This window comes from Lasioglossum baleicum, unplaced genomic scaffold (genome assembly GCF_051020765.1).
Source record: "Lasioglossum baleicum unplaced genomic scaffold, iyLasBale1 scaffold1435, whole genome shotgun sequence".
NCBI classification, from domain to species: domain Eukaryota; kingdom Metazoa; phylum Arthropoda; class Insecta; order Hymenoptera; family Halictidae; genus Lasioglossum; species Lasioglossum baleicum.
Window position 1 is genome coordinate 12056 of NW_027470494.1, and position 19405 is coordinate 31460.

Here is a 19405-nt window from a genome sequence, read left to right on the forward strand (position 1 = left end):
TACCCACTAATATAGCACAACACAAAACCCGTACAAAGAAACGTCAAAACGTCTTGGCCTCGTGAATTGATTTATAACACAAGAATAATAAAACATCACACGTGTGATAAACATGATGCTATAATAAACCTAATAATGTAATAAACAAACATTTCAAAGTTAAAAGACATTAATTGCATACAACAGAATGCAGCTTGATATCACCTGTTACTACTGAGAATCATTGCATAATCGAGAATTATACAGAAAATCACCACGTGAATCTTTCGCTTCCTCACGGTATTTAATTCCAAGACGCGTGAGACCAGAAAAATCGAGGTAATGTTTTCAAATTTTGTCAATTAATCATTTGAATCATCAAATTATATAAAAATTCGTAATTCGGAAATCAAAATTTTTAGACTGAATATTTTAAAACATATGTACTTATAAAACCATTACCTCGTATAAATTCCTATTATATTTGATAATACGTACTTTTTGTTAAATAAATTATACATATATCTTTTATGTAGATAAAAAACAAAATTTCCACTATTAAAAACTGAATAAATAAATAAAAATAAACAAAACATTTAATGAATTTGTTATATGTGTCCTTGATATAAGATAACATCGGTAAGTTATTAAAAAAAGATATATAGCAAATTTCAAATCATAACAATTTTCATTAATTGCGAATTCAAACACCGCTTGCACTTATTATGACATATAACCTTGACCCATTTCACCCTCGTTCCAGATTTCCCTAGTTCAAGGACATACCATATATATACATTGAATTAATTTAAATTCATAATTAAATTTATAAAACTCTCTAAACGTAATCATACTCAATTTTTTACCAGTTTTCTTTTTGTTCGAGAACATCGAGAAGAACTGATGGTAGCCTCAGATATATCTAGAAAAATCCCGATTATTATACCTCTGTTAATTTTTTGAATCAACCTTTTACTCGTATAGTGATCTTTGGAATTTCAAACATAGACGTGATATCCCATACAATATTCGCATGAACTAAATTATAAAATTATCTACTTATATAGCGTCGTGATATGTTTAATAGTAGGATGGCGAACAAAACAACAAGCAACCCTAAATTGCAGGAACAATTAACAAAAACTGCATTACAATCGCAACTTGCCAAAATCAAAAAGGAGGTAAAGTGAAACTTTTTCCGACGTTTCTACTTAACATTCATAGTTGAAAAAATATATGATTACTGATTGAATAATTGGAATTTCAACTCCTTTGTAGGAAGAAGAATTATGGATATCAGGAGAAGAATTATATACGGAGGGTAGCAGTGATGAAGAAGAATGTAAAATACAATTACGATCGCGTCGCAAAATCAATAGTATTCAATCATCACGCACTTCTACGTCTAACCACTGCGTAAATCAACGAAGTCATTTACCTTTAGTTGAAACCAGACCAAAGTCGGACTGTTATTCTGTCGGTACTTTCAAAGATAGCATTAATGAAAAATCTGTTCTTAAAACTGTAACACAATACGACAATACTTCATTCAAAACTTTGAATCGTTCACCATCAATGGAACTAGTAACAACTGATCGTCTTTCCACGGTAGAATCACCTGTAACTTCTATGACAAAAGATTTTTCTGATTTTTCAACTGAAGAACACCAAATTGAAAATACGGAAATCTCATGGAAGCCGGAAAGAGGTACTATCATGTTACCTAACTCGAGTGACGATATAAAAGAAGAAACAAACAAATGCTGATACATAGAGATAATTGTATTATCATTATTGCTTTCTTATCGCAAAATGTGTTAGAAAGTGATTATTGTGAAATAATTATTTGACGAAAGATAATGTTTTAAATATTCGGTAATTTTTCGTTATATACATATATCGTACATTACATAGATTTGATAAAATAAATTGTATTTAATTAGAATTGCTATATATCAAAGAGGAATTTTTCGAAGATGAATGGGAAGATGATATTAATATTTTAAATATTAATGCGAAGGATGAATGCATACAGAAGGAAATTTTGGAAATGAAAAATCTTGATAATCTTATATGTGCAATGAATGATAAAGTAAAAGTAAACTACGTCTTATAATTCGATGAAAAAATAATTGTTATTACCATTATAAGTGAAAATACTTTAATCGTGCTGTAGGAAGCAATCGAAGATACTTTATTTTATCAATGTGAAAATCGGAAGCGGCTAGAAAAAATTTTAGCATCGAATCCAACTGAAACCGGTAAACTAGCAGAAAATACGCGGCAATTCTTTTGCTTATGCCCGACCTATACAACACCGAATACAGGTACGACAATAAGGATAACGCGTAAAAGAATTCAATAATAATGTTTTTGTTCAGAGTATTTTTGAACAAATATGATATTATTATTGAATACTTTAGGTACAATGTATTTTAAACGTTTATGTCTAATATTATATTTATTTATATAATATAAAAAATTTAACAAAAATTGCAAATATAGAGTTTCATAAAAATAATGAACCATACATATCACTTGATAATTCTAAATGGAGGCTACTTCAAAGTAAAGATAATGTAAATCTTTTAAATCTTGATAACAAAGTAAGTCAGGTCAGTAATTATACCTTATGAAAACTTAATACTTTCATTAATCTTTTTTAAATATTATTCCATGTTGAAAAGGTCGAATGGAAGTCTATTAATTCAACTCGTTATATTAAAGACATAAATAAAGTAATGCAAGATTCTTATAGTAATCCATATATAGTGAATACAGAAATAGAAGAAATGTTATTAGATGTAAAGGAAAAAGTGAGTTAATGATATAATTACTAAAAGTTTATTAATCAAAACGTTATTTTAAAGTGACAAATTTTTCAGAAAAATTTATCTAATGAAGAAAGCCAACTTTTAAAACAAAATAATGTATTTAATACAAATAGTCCAATTTTGACATTTGACAATACATCAGTGATACAAAATCTACAGCATATTGATAATGATGTTACAGATAAAGTACTAAAAGAAGCTCATATTATAAATCCATTGTCAACCATGAATGTTATTGAAGATGAAAACGAATAGATAGATTATTGTAATAGATAATTGTTTTAAACTTGTATAATTAACTTCCTATCATTATAACCCTATCAATGTATTAATTACTATACTATTTACAGTATATATGAAATATCTTTATGAAATTTCAGTGCATTATTTGAAATATACAGGATAAATAATGTTCAGCTTATAATTTAAGCAATGCCTATTTTTATTTTATAATTAAAGAATTGAAAAATAAAAATTTCAGCTGACTATAATTAAATATATATTAATATTTTTTTAATTTTCCTGTAGTGAACACAATATGTATTGATAATTTTATTATACAATTATTCCCTATACAATTTACCTTTCATTAAATTTTATCTTTTTTCCTATTTTTATCTGATACTGTGTATTTGTCATAACTTTTTGTTGGATCAAAAGGTTCCCATCTACTAGCAGGAAATATATGTTTATTTCTTTCATACCATGATCTGAAATTAGGTATAATTAATCATTTTTAACATGCAAGCACTGAATAATATTAATAAATATATATATATATTTATATATACTACCGAAGTAATACTTTTCCAGCATGAGATTCTTCTGTTTCAACAGAAGCATCATGCATAACACGAATATCATCATGGACATCAAAAGTAAAAAGAGGTCCACTCTTTCCTCTTGCCTGATAAAAAAATTAACCAATTTTCTATTTTTACAATATTTCACATGGATGTAGTCTGTTTATAATAAATTTACCTTTGTTACAATAAAATCATAAAATGTATAATGATGTGGCAAAATAAGATCTTCTTTAACATACATTAACTGGTCAGCCATAACTGTTTTAAGTTCACTGAACTCACGTCTTAAAACTTCTAGACATCTCTGAAGAAGTTGATAAATAGAATTACCTACCAACAGTGCGAACTAATAACAATTAGTATAAAATTATTCTTCTAATTAAAAAGAAAATTATACTTGCAATAATAATTAAACCTTTACCTTTTTCATAATAACACTTCTTCTGTGCCCAGAACCATCCCAATAGCTGAAAGTAATTTCGATCTCTTCTTCTTTTAGTGCATTTTGTTTTCTAGCCCACTCTTGCCTTAATTCTTCTCTTAATCTGTTTTCTTCTTCTTCTCTTTCTCTATCGGGCAAAAAGCTTGTATCCACATCTGGATTTTTTTTAATTTTTTTCACTACTGGTCCAATATCTTCATCTTTTAATGTTTCTGACTTTAATTCTGTTTCTTCTTCAGAAAGTTCTACATCATCTTCATCCAAATTAAAAGATAAAGCTTGTATTTGTTTCTTCTGCTTATTTTTTTCAGCTTGTTTTGCAGCAAGTGCCCTTTCTTTTTCTTGTTCTTTTTCACGTTCTTTTTGTGCTAATTTTCTTTCCCGTTCTTTCACTATATTTTCTTGTTTTGCTTTCATTTCATTTAAGGTAACCAAGCCTATAGTAGATGTTTTTAACTGCTGTTCAACAGCATTATAATGTGTTGCAAATTTGTTTTCTATGTTATGAATTTTTAGGTCATCTTCTATTTTCTTTTTTCTTAATTCTATTTCTTGTTGAGCAATTTCTCTTTTTTTCATCAATTGCATTGCTCTACCAGCTTCACTGGCAGCTCCCTTATAATGTGCCATATTTCTTAATAAAGTATTGTAGACCAATAACTCTTAAAAATCTTTGTACTTGTTTGAGCTAAATGCTATAAAAAGTCACCATACCAGAGTTATGGATTACATCATTGTTAACCTCAGCTAATATTAGTTTTCATAATAAAAATAAAATACAGAGATCACATGTAAAAATATGTAAAGCGTATATTTAAAATATTTACTATTTATAGCTATAAATATAATATAAATATAATAATTTTTATTGTACAATAACTGTAACAAAGTTGAAATCACAGGTTATTTAATAATAAAAAGTACATAACCTACCAAATATTGTGTATTTATTACAAATATTGTTAATTGTAATTAATATACATTTTATAATACAAATATTTTCCACTAATTTCAATAACAAAAATAGAAAAACACGAAAACAATACTGTATTCGCTTACACAAATTTTAACTTGAACCATACATATGATATAACATAGATTTTGACTCTCAGTATGTTTTTGTGTCATGATTTGGATATTTTGATTATTTTTACGTTACTTTCAGTGTCACCAATTATAATAAAATTTTTAGCATAAACAAAGTACAAGTTTCACAAAATTGTGAATCTTTGTATTATATAAAAAATTAGATTTATTACCTTTTTTATAATTAAACAAAAGAAGTTATGTCCTTATCCTACTATTATAGAAATTATATTTATTTTTAAGTATTAAATAATACAAAAATTGTAATGATACTCTAAAACTCTATATACTTTCTAAAGTTTGGTATTACAACTTATGAAACAGAAAATTTCGTACGATGTTAGATCTATACTACATATTATTTGTGACCAAATTGTCTATATCATTCGTAATGATGTATACAAAAAATTCGTCTTGACAGAATTTATTGTGATTTTGTAACAGATTTGTGTTGTTTTAAGATCTAGAACATATTAATTAATAATGCCGGCGGTAATTGTGGGTCCTCCTCAACGTAGCGAACAAATGTGGCAAGCATTAAAGACCCATATTACAAGAGAAAGACAACGAAAAAAGCAAGGTAACCTTCTTTACAAGAAATTTTTATTAAATTTTTATTTTTTCAAATTTTTATTGTAAATATGTAGAACAAGAAGCAGATGCGGAAGAAGAACGACAAAGAAAAGAAAGAGAACGTCAACAAAAACAAGATGTAATGACTTTAGGAGAAACTAGAGAACAAATATCTAATCTTGAAAATGAACTTTCACAATTAAAAGATGAAAAACATCAATTATTCTTGCAACTAAAGAAAGTTTTAAATGAAGATGATAATAGAAGACGACAATTAATTAAAGAATCAAAGTTTGTACTATATATCTTAAGATATATATAGTTTGAATGATATGCTACAATTGAATGTATATCTTATATAGTGTTGGCCCAGAAGTTTTAACAGCAGTAGGATATCCTGGAACAGGACCTAGAGTAGTTCATCCACAATTGTTCCTTCCATTACCACGAAGCAGCAGTCCACTTTATAAAGTAGCTGTTGGTGCACCAACACATACTTTATTACCAACTGTAAGTGAATGAAATTTATTTATTTGTAAAAAATTAAATTACTTTATTGGTCCTGTTTTTAGGGGCCATTAAAGAGAACACATAGTCCCTCACCACCTCCAACAGCTTCACCATATCATGCTGGTTATGGATATAAACCTACACCATCGATACCAAGTTATAATCCTCCACCTTCCAGTAAGTATATTAAAATTATAATATATTATTATAATTTCATGCTAAAAGATATATGAGAAATAAGAAAAGAGGGTATTAAATGTAGATATTTGTGCCTGTATAGAATCTGAGGAAGCAGCTAGGAGATCTGGCGATTCCCGAGCTGTTCTATGGAACAGTGAGTGAATAAACCTTCTTTAATTTCCATACTCTTTCATTACAATATAATCAACAACAGATTTGTGTTTCTCATCCTTAACTTTGTCCTTATGCATTTTTTTACAGAGAATAATCAATATTCTACCTCCAATTTTTATTCAGCCCCTACTGGTCAAAGTGTTTATAGTTACTCTGCACCAACGTCTCAACCGTCCCGAGAACCCGAACCTACTAAATCCGTATATCTTACAGCCAACAGAGCAACATTATCAACACATCAAACTGGTATATTAATATTTATGTATAAATATTTTATTTTAATCAATTTAAAATTATATAAACTGATGAAGATGTTGCAATGTTTTCTATTTATTAGCATATGTCACAAACTTGCATTCATTGGATCATAAAGGTGCTTATGCAGAAGATAAATTTTATTCAAGACCAAATAGTCATGTTACTATTCATGGTGGGGCTATTCCTATTCAACAACCTCCACAGGTTTTTTATATTTAAATATTACTATATTCAAATAATAATACACTTTATTTACAAAAAATTTAATAACAGGGTGCAAAAACTGGTGGAATTACATCAGGATATCCAGTAAGGGCACCTCAACCACCACCAGCACCATATCCACCACCACCAGGTACTTATGTTAGTGCCTCTGGTGCTAATGTTCCTGGACGATTATTATACACTCAACCTGATGCACGTTATCTTCAAAGAGAAGTTTAGAATATTGATCACAAATGCTTAAATTAAGGTATCTCGTTGTATTAATTTTATGATTTACAGTCACCATCATATACCAGTTTGAAAATATTTGTCAATCTCATAAAAAAATAATAAAATACAATGTATTTTATATGTCGTTAACTAAACGCCATATTGCGTTTAAAATGTATAAATACAAGATTTGTAGATATGTTTTGAACAATAGATGTAATACTTTTATTTATATATACTTTATTTTATATTAAAGATTTTTTTACAAAAATACAATTATAGAAGTGAATATCAATAATCACTTTATAACGTTATAAAAAATACTGAAGTCATTATGTTTTTTAAATATAAAACATAAAATAAGAATATGTTGCTTTATCGTAAAAAAATAACTGAATTATTAACAGTACACAAACATAACAAAAAAGATTTTATACAAAATAAGGTCAATATAGTATTAACATTTCTAATCTCTCTACTAAAAAAAAATATATATATAGTAAATGATACTAATAATATCACTATATATGTCTTATTACGTTATGGTTTAAAGTTTAATTTTTAATGTATCTTCATTTTGCCGATGTTTTAATGTATACAAATGTCTGCGAAGCTCAAATATATCGCTTAATACAACGTTACACAATTTGCATGGAATATTCGTGTTTTCAGATTTCCTCGGATCTCTAAAATATTAAATAATATTATATTTGCATATATATTTACATATATGAATTAATTGAAATGAATCAGTAAAAGTTCAGAGGTGTATTAAGAATTTACTTACTCATTTGCTAATACTCGCAAGTTCTTCACATGTTGTGTAATTTCCTCCAATTCAGATGTTTCTTCTAACTCCAATGCATTATGTAATCTATATATACTCGTAATAATGGGTGATTTCTTAGGATGAAGTAATAAATTTTTATTATACAAACTCCACTTATTAAAATTATTAATTAATTCAGGAGTCTGAAATTTTCTTTCTTTCTCGATTAAATGTAACAATGCATCTTTTATCCTGTTTTGACAGATAATAAGTTCTTCCATATTATTACTACCTTCAGTTTGATGATTAATTTGCATTCCAATACTCATCCAGTGACGCAGTCTGTTTATCTAATAAACAAATGGAAAAATAAACAAAATAGACAAATAAAAAAAATATTTTAGACAATATACTTACAAATTGCAAGTCACTCATAGTAATTTCGACATCAAAGTGAAGCTCTATATCATGTTCTGGAAAAAGACTTATTTTAGTTACAGGATCAAAACCTAAACCACACAATGCACCAGTGTAATAAGTTCCAAAATTATTGCGTCGTAATTCCATATATGGTGTAAAAATTAATGTAAATAAAACAGTTAATCCAGGAATACGTGGCATTAACGTTGTATTATATAACGTTAAATTACGACTATTTACACTTTGGGATACAGATCCTGCCACTAATAGTCGTTGAGAAAAATCTTCAGGGTCTGTATCTAGGAGAACAGAATTCACTGAATTTAAAAATATATTCACTTTTTTATCTCCACCAGCCATAACAAGATGTGTTAATTCAAGTTCTAGAGGTGAAAATGGACCCCGCAAATTTACTCTTGTACTGCATTCGGTTTTTGCGGGTGGATCTGGATAAATATCTGATACATAATCTTGATTGTATTGTAACTTTTCATAGTGACAACATTGTTCATCTGATAAATCTAAATGTTGTAATCTTAAATTATGATTGAAACGTGAAAAATAGTTTTCCTCCTTTTTTATTGCCAATTTTTTTTCAATGAGACATTGATTTATACTAATTTCGTCTTGGTTTTCATCTTTATAAATCAATTCCACCATAACTGTGCTATTGACAACAGAATAAATATCACCAAAGAGTTGATCAGGTTTATTAATTAATGTCCAAAATAAATCACATGCAGCTTGTGACCAATCATCAGTGTAATTACGTGTTCCTGATGGTCCAATATTTGCTAATTTGCATTCAAAAGCTAATGCAGGAATATCGGAGATATCACAATTATACTCTAAGCGTCTTAAGTCACATAATCGACATTCGCTTGAATAACCATAATCAATAAAAAATACGTGTACTAATATTTCTGGTAATGATATATGCCCGACTACCAGTGCCCGGAAATATGCTTTTAAATTATTTTCTTGATATGGTGCAATTACAAGAGTTCCATTATCTGGTATTACTTCCAATGGCTGTGATTGATTTTTTATTTTTTCAATAGTCGATTTTATTTTATGTAGCCTTTTTCTAGATGTAGGACTACGTATTTGTGCCCAAAAACAACTGGGACTTTTTACCTGAAAAATATAAATCATTGTTTATTTATATTAGTTTATAGTTTAATGAAAAATACGTACATTTTGTATTAGCAAAGAAATACGAGTTATTCGTAAACCTGGCAATTCAGATTTAATTTTGTTTTCTATTAATTTTTCAGGTTTAAAAAAGATTTTCTTCTGTAAATTTAATTCTTCTGCTTGCTGACATGCTGTATCTTCATTTAAAATAGGTATCTCTATAGGAATTTGACACTGTCTCATTCTAATTGCTTTATAGACAGAAGGAGATATTTTTGTTGGTATATTATTATACTGTTTTTTAGATCCTTCTTCAATAAATTGAATATAAATACGAGAAGAAGCGTCAAAAGACACATGAATTTTATCAGTGACAGTTGTCAGATTATCCTTAAAAACATCTACTATTCTACGAGCATATAAAACTCCAGGTTGTTTCAAAGGCCATCCTTGTAAGTATACTGTATTTAATGGATCTAAACCACCTAATAATTTCACACCAGCTTGTTCATTCAATTGTTTTTCTGATTCTGATCCGTATTTAACAAAATAATTGGGATAAAATGCACCAGCAATTACAGTTTTTAAAATAATCGGTCGTTCTTCTTCCTTCCAAACAACTTTATTAATTCCGGCACTTTCCTGTATACCTAATCTTTCCAGTCTAGCAGTTAATTCTGTTACTAGAGCTTTAATTTCACGTAATACCCTAATCTGTACAAAATTTCTCATTGCCCATTTTTTTTCTTCTATGTCATTCTTTAATCGTCTATTAACTTTTTCGGTGATCCATACTTTATATACATTCATGAAAGCTATACAGTCACTGCAAGAATTAGCTGCCCAACTAAGCCTAACATTATAAGCTAACAATTTTTGTTGAAACGGATTATTAAATACATCTTTTACTGACAAACTAGCTGCAATAATGATTGTATCTTTTAAGACACTAAAAATATGCCCTAACATTATTAATTTCGATAGGTGAATATTCAGTGGTAAATTAGCCATAATTCGACCAAGATCTGTCAGTTCTCCATCAAAAGGTTGAATTTGGTTGATCTTATTCGTTAATGCCCCTATTTCCTTCAATAATAATATTGTTTTTTCTAAGTTTCCAAGATCAGGTGGGTCCAAGGAAAGTGCTAAAATAGCTTTAGGTTCTCCCATGTCTAATAGCTTTATTTTGAGAATCAGATTTTCCAGCGGAGCTCTTAATATTTCGGGCAATATTTCTCGTACCAAAATATCCTATAATTTTTGTAAATTTTTCATTTCATATTAACATAGTTAAATGTAAACAACTAACAAAATTTACCTCATAAAATGCTTGTGGTACTAATCTATATACTCTACCATCCATTACCCGACCCGCACGACCAGCTCTTTGTTCGCAATTTACCTTACTCGCCCACTTTAATTCTAAGCACTGAAAATTTGTTTCTGGATCCACAATAAGCTGCTTTGTTAAGCAGAAGTCAATTACTAAACAGAATATATGAAATGTAAGATTATTTGATATACAGTATTTTTGTTACTATAATTAACGAAACAAACCATATTTTACATCAGGAACAGTAATACTGCTTTCGGCAATATTTGTAGATAGGATAACGCGACGATAACCATAAGGTGGTTTTTGAAAAATTCGTTGCTGCTCTTCACCTGTAATTGATGAATGTAATATTACTATGTCCCACTTGGATTTTTCATGTTTGTCGCGAGACAATAAATTATTCATTTCTTCAATTTCATAAATTCCTGGTAAAAATATGAGAAGCACATGTCTTTCATAAACATTCGTTTCTGGATCATACTTTACATCATCAGCTTTCATATCAACTTCATCAAGAACTTTTATAAGGTTAACACAAAATTCCATCATTGTCTTTGTTATACCCGGTTTCATAACAGAAACTGCAGGCATCTAAAATAAATATAATTCAATAAATACACCCAAATACATGAAATATTAGATACTATTATGTTTAATAATTATATAAAGTATTTACCGGTCCCAGTGCACCCATTTGACAAAGATAATAGATACCAACATTAAAATATGTTTTTTTTGAAATATCAATAATAGGTGCAGGAACAAGTTCATTTCCTACAGGTGAAGAAAAGTATTTAGCAAACTTTTCTACTTCAAATGTAGCAGACATTAAAATAACTTTTACTGAGCGTGAATTTGTACGTAATAGTTTTCGAGCAACAAGTAAAACAAAATCCAAATCTTGGTCTCTTTCATGTACTTCATCAATTATAACATGTGTATAGTCCAACATATTCCTACTATTTATCAATTTATGTAAAAGAACTCCAGTAGTACAATATGTCAAACGTGTATCTTTACACGTGTGATTTATTAGACCTACTTGATATCCAACAAGAGTACCTACTGGCCAATTTCTTTCTCTACTTACACGTTTTGCAATACTTATAGCAGCAATTCTTCTAGGCTGAGTAACTATAAATGCAATTGTATGTATTACAAGGAATTCTACTTAAATTAAACTATATGTTACTTCAATTATAATAAAATTACCTATAATATTGCAATGAAGTTTTTTTTGATAAGCATTATCTAAAATAAATTGTGGTACTTGTGTAGTTTTACCACAACCTGTTGGACCTTGAATTACTACAACTGAATTAGTTTCAATCATAGACACTATTTGATTTTTTATAGACTCAATTACTAAATTAGATTTTGCATGAGGAACAAATGGATATGTTTCATAAATGTTTAATGTTTTTTCATTTTGAATATCTTGTATGGAACTTCCTTCTGTTACAGTTTCAAAGTTGCTTTCTTCATTTGTATTATAATAATTTGAAGACTAAAAATACAATACATTACATAAAATTCCAAATAATATTTAAATTGAAGATTACTATACCTGTAAAAGTTCAGTTTCTTCTTTTTGTACATATTCTAATGCATAATCTGTTCCTTTTATTGTACTACTTATACTTGTATTTGATTGCATATCTAATAATGACATGTTTTCGCGTATATTTTTTCCACTTGTTGGCCCAGCAATTATTCTTCTGCTAAATGTATTTTCCGATTTAAATATTTCTAATGTATCCATTTTATATAAAAAATTTCACGTACAGTAAATATTTATATTTATTATTCATCAACCTATAAGTATATTTTCGTGAAATTTAAATATATATACAATTAGTAGCATATATAGTTTATATCTAATTTTTTTTATTCGTATTTTTTTCCTTCACCTTTCGTGATTGATATATTACATTTCTTTCACATAATACACATTCCTGACACGTGTATAATGAATTTGAATTCTCTAGTCTTATCCAAGAAAGAATCCAACGAGAGTTTATGTACACTCTGTAAATAAAACAAACTTATGAATTATTTTAAAATATTCATATATTGTTTATAGAATTTTTTGATAGAAATCGCAATTATTTAGTTCGAATTCTTTGTTTACCAAAATCTATAGAAACAAATATGGAAGCTGTAATATCATTCTATGCTCAATCAGCAGACAGTTATAATTTAAATAACGTAACAAATATGCAGAAATAATTAAAAACTTGTTGAGAACCATTTGTTCTTATATTTTATCTATAAAAATGTATCTCATACACTATATGTATATTACTAATTATAAAGAAATAGTTACAGCGATTTAAAATACATAATTTGCATAATCGAATTGCCATCTTAGGAAGAATAGAAATCTTAACTAATAGGTAGAATTTAAATAGAATATTGTTATATTCTTTGTCTGCTAAAAATAAATTAATTTTTAGCAACTTCAAACAGTACTTAGATTATTAACCTGCATAAATCAATAATAAATTAAAGTAAGGGTACATTTTCTTATTTCGACGCCCCTGGAAAATATAGCGGTACTTTTACAGATGTAAAGAATTGAAAGTTTAACAAGTAATACAGATGTACATTGTGATGCGCAATGTAATTTAAGCATTTTAAGTTTCTAGAATAGTTCTTTATAATTAAATGTTAAGTAATATATAATCAAGAATGTTTTATAAATGTATTAATAAGAATATGAAGAATACAAATAATTCAGAATGTGTACAAAAAATGAAAAACATAAATTCGCATAAATTATCAACAACTACAGAAAAAGAAGAGATAAAAGATTTGTATGTACTTATATTATAATTTATTTTAAACATTTTTACGCAAAATTATTTTGATAAATTTTCAAATTTTATTTATATAGGAATTGGTGGCTTTTATTTGGGATTATTGTAATACTCACAGCAGGAACAAGGTTTTACAATGTTACAGAACCACAACATGTTTGGTAAGTTAATTGTTAAAAATATTAGTATATTAAATTTATAATTAATTTATATAGATACTTGATCTTTTAGTTGGGATGAAACCCATTTTGGTAAAATGGGAAATTGGTACATAAATAGAACATTTTTCTTTGATGTTCATCCACCTCTTGGAAAGGTAATAAATGGCATGTATATAGGTTTCTCTTTGTATGTTAATAATTTATATTATTTAATTTTAGATGTTAATAGCATTATCTGGATACTTAACTGGTTATGATGGAACATTTCCCTTTGAAAAACCAGGAGATAAATTTGAGAATGTTAAATATATTGGCATGAGAATGGTAAGTTTAATTTGAATGTATTAAAATTAAATTTTAAATATCTTCTAAATGTCTTATAAATATATCCTATGTTTCAGTTTTGTACATTTTTAGGTGCAACTATAGTACCTTTATCATATCTCATTGTATGGGACTTAACAAAATCTATTCAAGCTGCAGGTTTCTCTGCATTATTTATTTTATTTGGTAAATATTGTATTTATGGTAAATAATTTGATGAAATAGATACATTATTAATCGATTAATGTATTTTAGATGTGGGATTACTGACATTAAATCAGTATATCTTGTTGGATCCTATATTACTATGTTTTATGATGTGTGCAACTTGGGGCATGGCTCATACAAGTTCTCTTCGCCATGAACCATTTACAATGAAATGGTGGGGATGGTTATCATTCACTGGAATTTCTCTTGCTTGTACAATTAGTATAAAGTTTGTTGGTTTGTTTGTTGTGTTATTAGTTGGACTTAATACTGTTTCTGAATTATGGAGAGAATTAGGAGATCTCACAAAATCTATTGTAAGCTCCATAAGTTTATAAATTATTAAAAGTTAACTATTTAAATTCATTTTTACACTTTTTACAGGTATATGTAGGAAAGCTATTGTTAGCACGTTGTATTTGTCTAATTGTTTTACCAATATTATCATACATGTTATTTTTTATATTCATCTTACTGTTTTAAATAAAAGGTAGAAGATTTATATATTGCATGTACATTAATTATATGTACATTTCAAATAAATATTCTATTTGTACGAAATATTTCAGTGGAAGTGGAGATGGATTTTATAGTTCCGAATTTCAGTCCTTATTAGAAGGAAATTCTTTATACAATGCAACAATGCCACGGCAATTGGCTTATGGAGCTACAATTACTTTGAAAAATCATCGAACTGGTGGAGGATACTTACATTCTCATTGGCATCTTTATCCAGAAGGAGTTGGAGCTAGACAACAACAAGTATTAATCTTATCAGGTTATATATCTTAACAATATATTTTGGTGAAATATTAACATACTTTTTTGATAGATTACAACTTATTCGCATAAAGATGATAATAATTTATGGCTCATAAAGAAATTTGACACTGACTATATTCCATCAGAACCAGTACTAGTAAAGCATGGTGATCTTATACGTTTGGAGCATGTTATTACACATCGAAATTTACATTCGCATAAAGAGATTGCGCCTATATCTAAAAAGCACTATCAAGTTACAGGATATGGGGAAGTGAGTTTATTCGTTTACAATTCTTATATTTAATTATACAATACCGTTTTCTTTATTTTTGTAGAATGGTACTGGTGATGCTAACGATGTATGGAAAATTTTAATAACAAACGGCAAAGATGGCGATGCAATCGAAACGGTAACGAGTAAATTGAAATTTGTACACTATCTACATCATTGCGTATTAACGTGCAGTGGAAAAACATTGCCGAAGTGGTTAGTTATGAAATCATATATTTCAAAGTAGAGAAAGGAGTAAAGACAAATGTAATAAAACATGGTAACTTTTTAGGGCATATAGTCAACAAGAAGTTTCTTGTAATCCAAATATGAGAGATAAGAACGCATTATGGAATATTGAAGACAATAATTATGCAAAATGTTGGTATTTAAGATTTATTAAATATATAGTATCTTGCTAATCAATCGTTTTTTACAGTGCCGAATGTCAGCTTTCAAGTATATGCACCTGGATTCTTAGATAGATTTTTGGAGTCACATGCAGTAATGATGCAAGGAAATTCTGATTTGAAAGTTAAAGAAGGAGAAGTATCATCCCGACCTTGGCAGTGGCCTATTAATTACAGAGTATGTCACATAATTATAATGGAAAGGAAAATATAATTAACCGATAAATTTTTTAGGGTCAATTTTTTTCTGGTAACAGTTTAAGAATATATTTACTTGGCAATCCAATTATATGGTGGGGTAATATTATATTTTTAATACTTTTTATTATAATATATATTCACGCTTGCGTACGGCAACAACGCGGCTGTATAGAAAATACTATTGTCCTTAAACAAAGGAATAAAATACTAAATGCAGGAAAGTGGCTTTTCCTTGGTTGGATATTACATTATGCACCATTTTGGGTAATGACTAGAGTTTTATATTATCATCATTATTTCCCAGCTCTATTATACAGCTCAATGTTATCTGGAATAACATTGGATTATATCATCAATAGTTTGATCACTTTATTCCCAAATAAAATTGGACATGTTATATATCATACAATAGTGGCTACTGTTATTTCAAGTACCATATACAGGTAAATGCAATTCAACTGATTAATAAATATTTAGTTCAGAAAGTATACATTTACATTCTCTTATGGTTTATTCTCTTATAGTTTCTATTTGTTTTCTCCATTGGCTTATGGTATGGTTGGTCCTTCCTCGCTAGATCCTGAAAGTCCAATGCATTCTTTAAGATGGTTGGATACATGGGAATTTTAATAAAGACTGTTTCAAGTATTTGGATTAAATACTGTTGAAGTATTAATATTTTAAAATCTTCAAAAGAGCAATATAAAATAACAAAATATGGATATATTTATTGGTATTTAAGTTACCATCATTTGAAGAATACATGACATGTACATATTAATAAATTTTTATAAGTGTATAAATATAAAAAATACTTTACGATACTTTAATTTCCGCCACTTTTATTATTAATTATAAAAATCATATTTATGATATTCTCGATACGTTATTTTAGAAATATTTTTGAATAAAAAAGTAACTATAAAATATTGTTATAAAAAAAAAGTATGAATTTACTATAACGATGGGAAAGAAACGCTGTATAAACACCCACGATGTCTGATCACTTTAAAAGGTTTTGAGTGAGCGTGGTTCGCTCAGCTGATCGACCCACGTGTTGGAGCTGCGCCTTGACAACGCGACACCGACTCAATTCTCTGTTAAGCGTTCAATTAAAGGGAAATCTTGGGTCATTACAAATTTTGTCTTTATCTCTTGGGATTACTTACCAACGTAAGTTCAAAGCGTCAAGTCACTGCGTACACTGAATCATCATCCACACAAAGTTGCCCTATTATAAACGCATTTAACCGGTGAATCGTAGCACGTATCTTTCGGCGGTAAACGATCAATAAACAGCTCCCGGGGATTTTCAGTCTGTTGAGAGACCACGAACGCACTCTCACGTGAGATCAGGAATAGCTGTCAAAGTGACCACGTGTTCTTACGAATTTCCGGTACGTATTCTCGCGCCTAAGTGTACGTGCAAAACTGCACGACTAATCTTATCGATGATCGGCCACTAGAAAAATATAACAACTAAGCCTACACCGAACTTTCACAATTTCACTTCGAGAGTGTTATTTTTTTTCCCAGATCCGTAAAATAAGCCGTAAATATTGCGCGAAATGAAAAGCAACCGTGTCACGTATGCATTCAAAAATTTTCTCCTAACAGTGCCAAGTGATATGTGCCGAATTTAATCGACCAGTCGCGTACTTGGTCGCCGTTCGACTAACGTCGTCGAAAATATTCGATCGACGATGATGAGAGTCACAGAGTTGATGAAATTCGCGCGCTAATTTCGATTGGCTGGGAAAGTCGTCTGTCGACGGAGATTTAAAATGAGCATTGTTTAGAGACACTTGTTGCTGTGCCGAGTAAAGTTAATCGGAACAGCCTGAATTTTCTCTGGTTCGTTTAGTAAAGGGCATCGTTTCGATACTTTTCCACACGTAATCTATCTTGCCTCTACGTGGAACGTTACGAACGAGCGTAACGACGTTAATCGGATGTAAACGTGTACGTGCTAAACCGTATGTGTAGGTGTGTTGACACGACAAGCAAAGTTAACACGTGACACTATATAAATTGCTATGTTCCTCTCATATTACGGACGTATTTTAAACTCGTTGATTATATTTATTTCAAGAGATTTAAATCACTCGGGTGTAATGTATCAACCAAATTCGACAAATACGATAATTAATCTCATCCTTGCACGATTTTAAACGGATGGTTAACAATTTTTCGCCCGTTAGTTTTAAGAACACGCGTTAAGTGATTTTCGTCGAAATGCAATTCGTAGATTATCAGTGCCGAATCGAACATTGATCTCTACATTTATCGCAACGTGTTCGCTAACAAGTGGTACGAATTCGTCGCAAGAGCGAATTCGCAAGCAAATCGTCGGTTAACTATTCAATTGGCGAGCGGTCGTGTTATAGGAAATCAATTTTTCATGCATTATTTAATAGACGGATCGATTATCACGATGCTTAACTAATTTATTTCAAGTTGAGCCGAGGTATTCCATGCTTGTGCAACTGGCGAATAACTACATTTCTCCATTTTTATCGCTCTCATATCACCGAACAATTTTCTCGATAATCTTCTGCTATTGGTTCGTGGGTCACCAGATTAGGTTCGTATTCTTTCTCTCATTATCGCAATCTTCTTACGATTTCTCGCTAAATGTTTCTTTTATCTCTATAATAAAAATTAACCGATATTTTTTCTTCTTTTTTTTTTCCAGTATTTAATAAATACATTCTATCTTCACCCTCGATTAATCGCGAATCTACTTCGATTGAAATTTCCCAATTTACGTTAGACTTTGGAAAAAGCCGGCGGAATCGAAGATTAAAATCCCGAGGAGCGAGTTTCGAGGAGACACAGCATCCTTGCCCCATATCGCGGCACGGAAACGCAGTCAAATAAGCTCTCGCATCTTGCAAGCACAGGAAGCGCGGGAATTGGCATTGGAATTTGACCTACTTGCTCAGGCGTATCACGCATATCGCGCGAATCTTATTCGTCGCCTGAAACGAGCCTCGTAAAAGCCTGCCGCGAAGGTGTAGCTCTTGTTACTTACTTAATTTTAACCAAATCATAACGAATTGGAATATTTCCTCATTTACGTCGCCGTGTTACGCATCGCGTTAATCTTATCTGGCCTCTTATCTCCAGGCTGATATTGCGGAATCGTAACTTCAATTTTCCTTAATCTGTAAAAATTGAAAGTTAGGTCACTTTTGTTTCGAGGAACCCATTTTTTCTTTTTTTATTTACAGATCGTTGAACCAGGATATCCTCTCCGATTAGTCGAAGAAGTAGCTTGTTATGTGGCCAATCGCAGGATCTATAAT

At 29.4% G+C, this 19405-nt stretch overlaps 5 protein-coding genes across 5 annotated transcripts; 3 read left to right on the forward strand and 2 right to left on the reverse strand.

Annotated features, from left to right (window-relative positions):
* Positions 1-1070: 1070 nt before the first annotated feature.
* On the forward strand, positions 1071-2095 carry LOC143220679 (uncharacterized). Its single transcript, XM_076446288.1, has 3 exons — positions 1071-1160; positions 1258-1687; positions 1923-2095. The coding sequence occupies exons 1-3, from the start codon at positions 1071-1073 to the stop codon at positions 2093-2095; spliced, it is 693 nt and encodes a 230-aa protein (XP_076302403.1).
* A 1307-nt stretch (positions 2096-3402) lies between these two features.
* LOC143220684 (protein FAM50 homolog) lies at positions 3403-4691 on the reverse strand. The gene is made up of 4 exons (XM_076446293.1): positions 4041-4691; positions 3795-3965; positions 3608-3720; positions 3403-3523 (listed from the first exon to the last, which is right to left on the reverse strand). The coding sequence occupies exons 1-4, from the start codon at positions 4689-4691 to the stop codon at positions 3403-3405; spliced, it is 1056 nt and encodes a 351-aa protein (XP_076302408.1).
* Positions 4692-5630: 939 nt separating this feature from the next.
* LOC143220683 (uncharacterized) lies at positions 5631-7286 on the forward strand. The gene is made up of 8 exons (XM_076446292.1): positions 5631-5727; positions 5795-6011; positions 6083-6230; positions 6293-6407; positions 6511-6564; positions 6672-6830; positions 6922-7046; positions 7116-7286. The coding sequence occupies exons 1-8, from the start codon at positions 5631-5633 to the stop codon at positions 7284-7286; spliced, it is 1086 nt and encodes a 361-aa protein (XP_076302407.1).
* Positions 7287-7824: 538 nt separating this feature from the next.
* On the reverse strand, positions 7825-17310 carry LOC143220680 (putative ATP-dependent RNA helicase spindle-E). Its single transcript, XM_076446289.1, has 11 exons — positions 17294-17310; positions 17105-17194; positions 12507-12657; positions 12152-12446; positions 11616-12073; positions 11161-11530; positions 10922-11088; positions 9664-10854; positions 8464-9603; positions 8065-8396; positions 7825-7963 (listed from the first exon to the last, which is right to left on the reverse strand). The coding sequence occupies exons 1-11, from the start codon at positions 17308-17310 to the stop codon at positions 7825-7827; spliced, it is 4350 nt and encodes a 1449-aa protein (XP_076302404.1).
* On the forward strand, positions 13658-16727 carry LOC143220682 (protein O-mannosyl-transferase 2-like). The gene is given in 15 exon segments (XM_076446291.1): positions 13658-13755; positions 13836-13919; positions 13990-14074; positions 14139-14243; positions 14321-14429; positions 14499-14767; positions 14835-14904; positions 14907-14940; positions 15020-15212; positions 15283-15486; positions 15551-15702; positions 15779-15867; positions 15926-16074; positions 16131-16540; positions 16622-16727. Coding segments are annotated over 15 exon segments (2157 nt in total).
* Positions 17311-19405: the final 2095 nt, after the last annotated feature.

Coding starts and splice junctions, on each gene's coding strand:
- LOC143220683 (XM_076446292.1), top strand. CDS start 5,631: ATGCCGGCGGTAATTGTGGGTCCTCCTCAACGTAGCGAACAAATGTGG. Junction 6,565..6,671: donor CCGAGCTGTTCTATGGAACA/GTGAGTGAATAA, acceptor ATTTTTTTACAG/AGAATAATCAATATTCTACC. Junction 6,831..6,921: donor ATTATCAACACATCAAACTG/GTATATTAATAT, acceptor TCTATTTATTAG/CATATGTCACAAACTTGCAT.
- LOC143220679 (XM_076446288.1), top strand. CDS start 1,071: ATGGCGAACAAAACAACAAGCAACCCTAAATTGCAGGAACAATTAACA. Junction 1,161..1,257: donor TTGCCAAAATCAAAAAGGAG/GTAAAGTGAAAC, acceptor ACTCCTTTGTAG/GAAGAAGAATTATGGATATC. Junction 1,688..1,922: donor CTCATGGAAGCCGGAAAGAG/GTACTATCATGT, acceptor GTATTTAATTAG/AATTGCTATATATCAAAGAG.
- LOC143220680 (XM_076446289.1), bottom strand. Junction 12,447..12,506: donor AAGAAACTGAACTTTTACAG/GTATAGTAATCT, acceptor TTGTATTTTTAG/TCTTCAAATTATTATAATAC. Junction 11,089..11,160: donor TGTTCCTGATGTAAAATATG/GTTTGTTTCGTT, acceptor TATTCTGTTTAG/TAATTGACTTCTGCTTAACA.
- LOC143220684 (XM_076446293.1), bottom strand. CDS start 4,691: ATGGCACATTATAAGGGAGCTGCCAGTGAAGCTGGTAGAGCAATGCAA. Junction 3,966..4,040: donor GAAGTGTTATTATGAAAAAG/GTAAAGGTTTAA, acceptor AATTGTTATTAG/TTCGCACTGTTGGTAGGTAA. Junction 3,524..3,607: donor GCTGGAAAAGTATTACTTCG/GTAGTATATATA, acceptor ACCTAATTTCAG/ATCATGGTATGAAAGAAATA.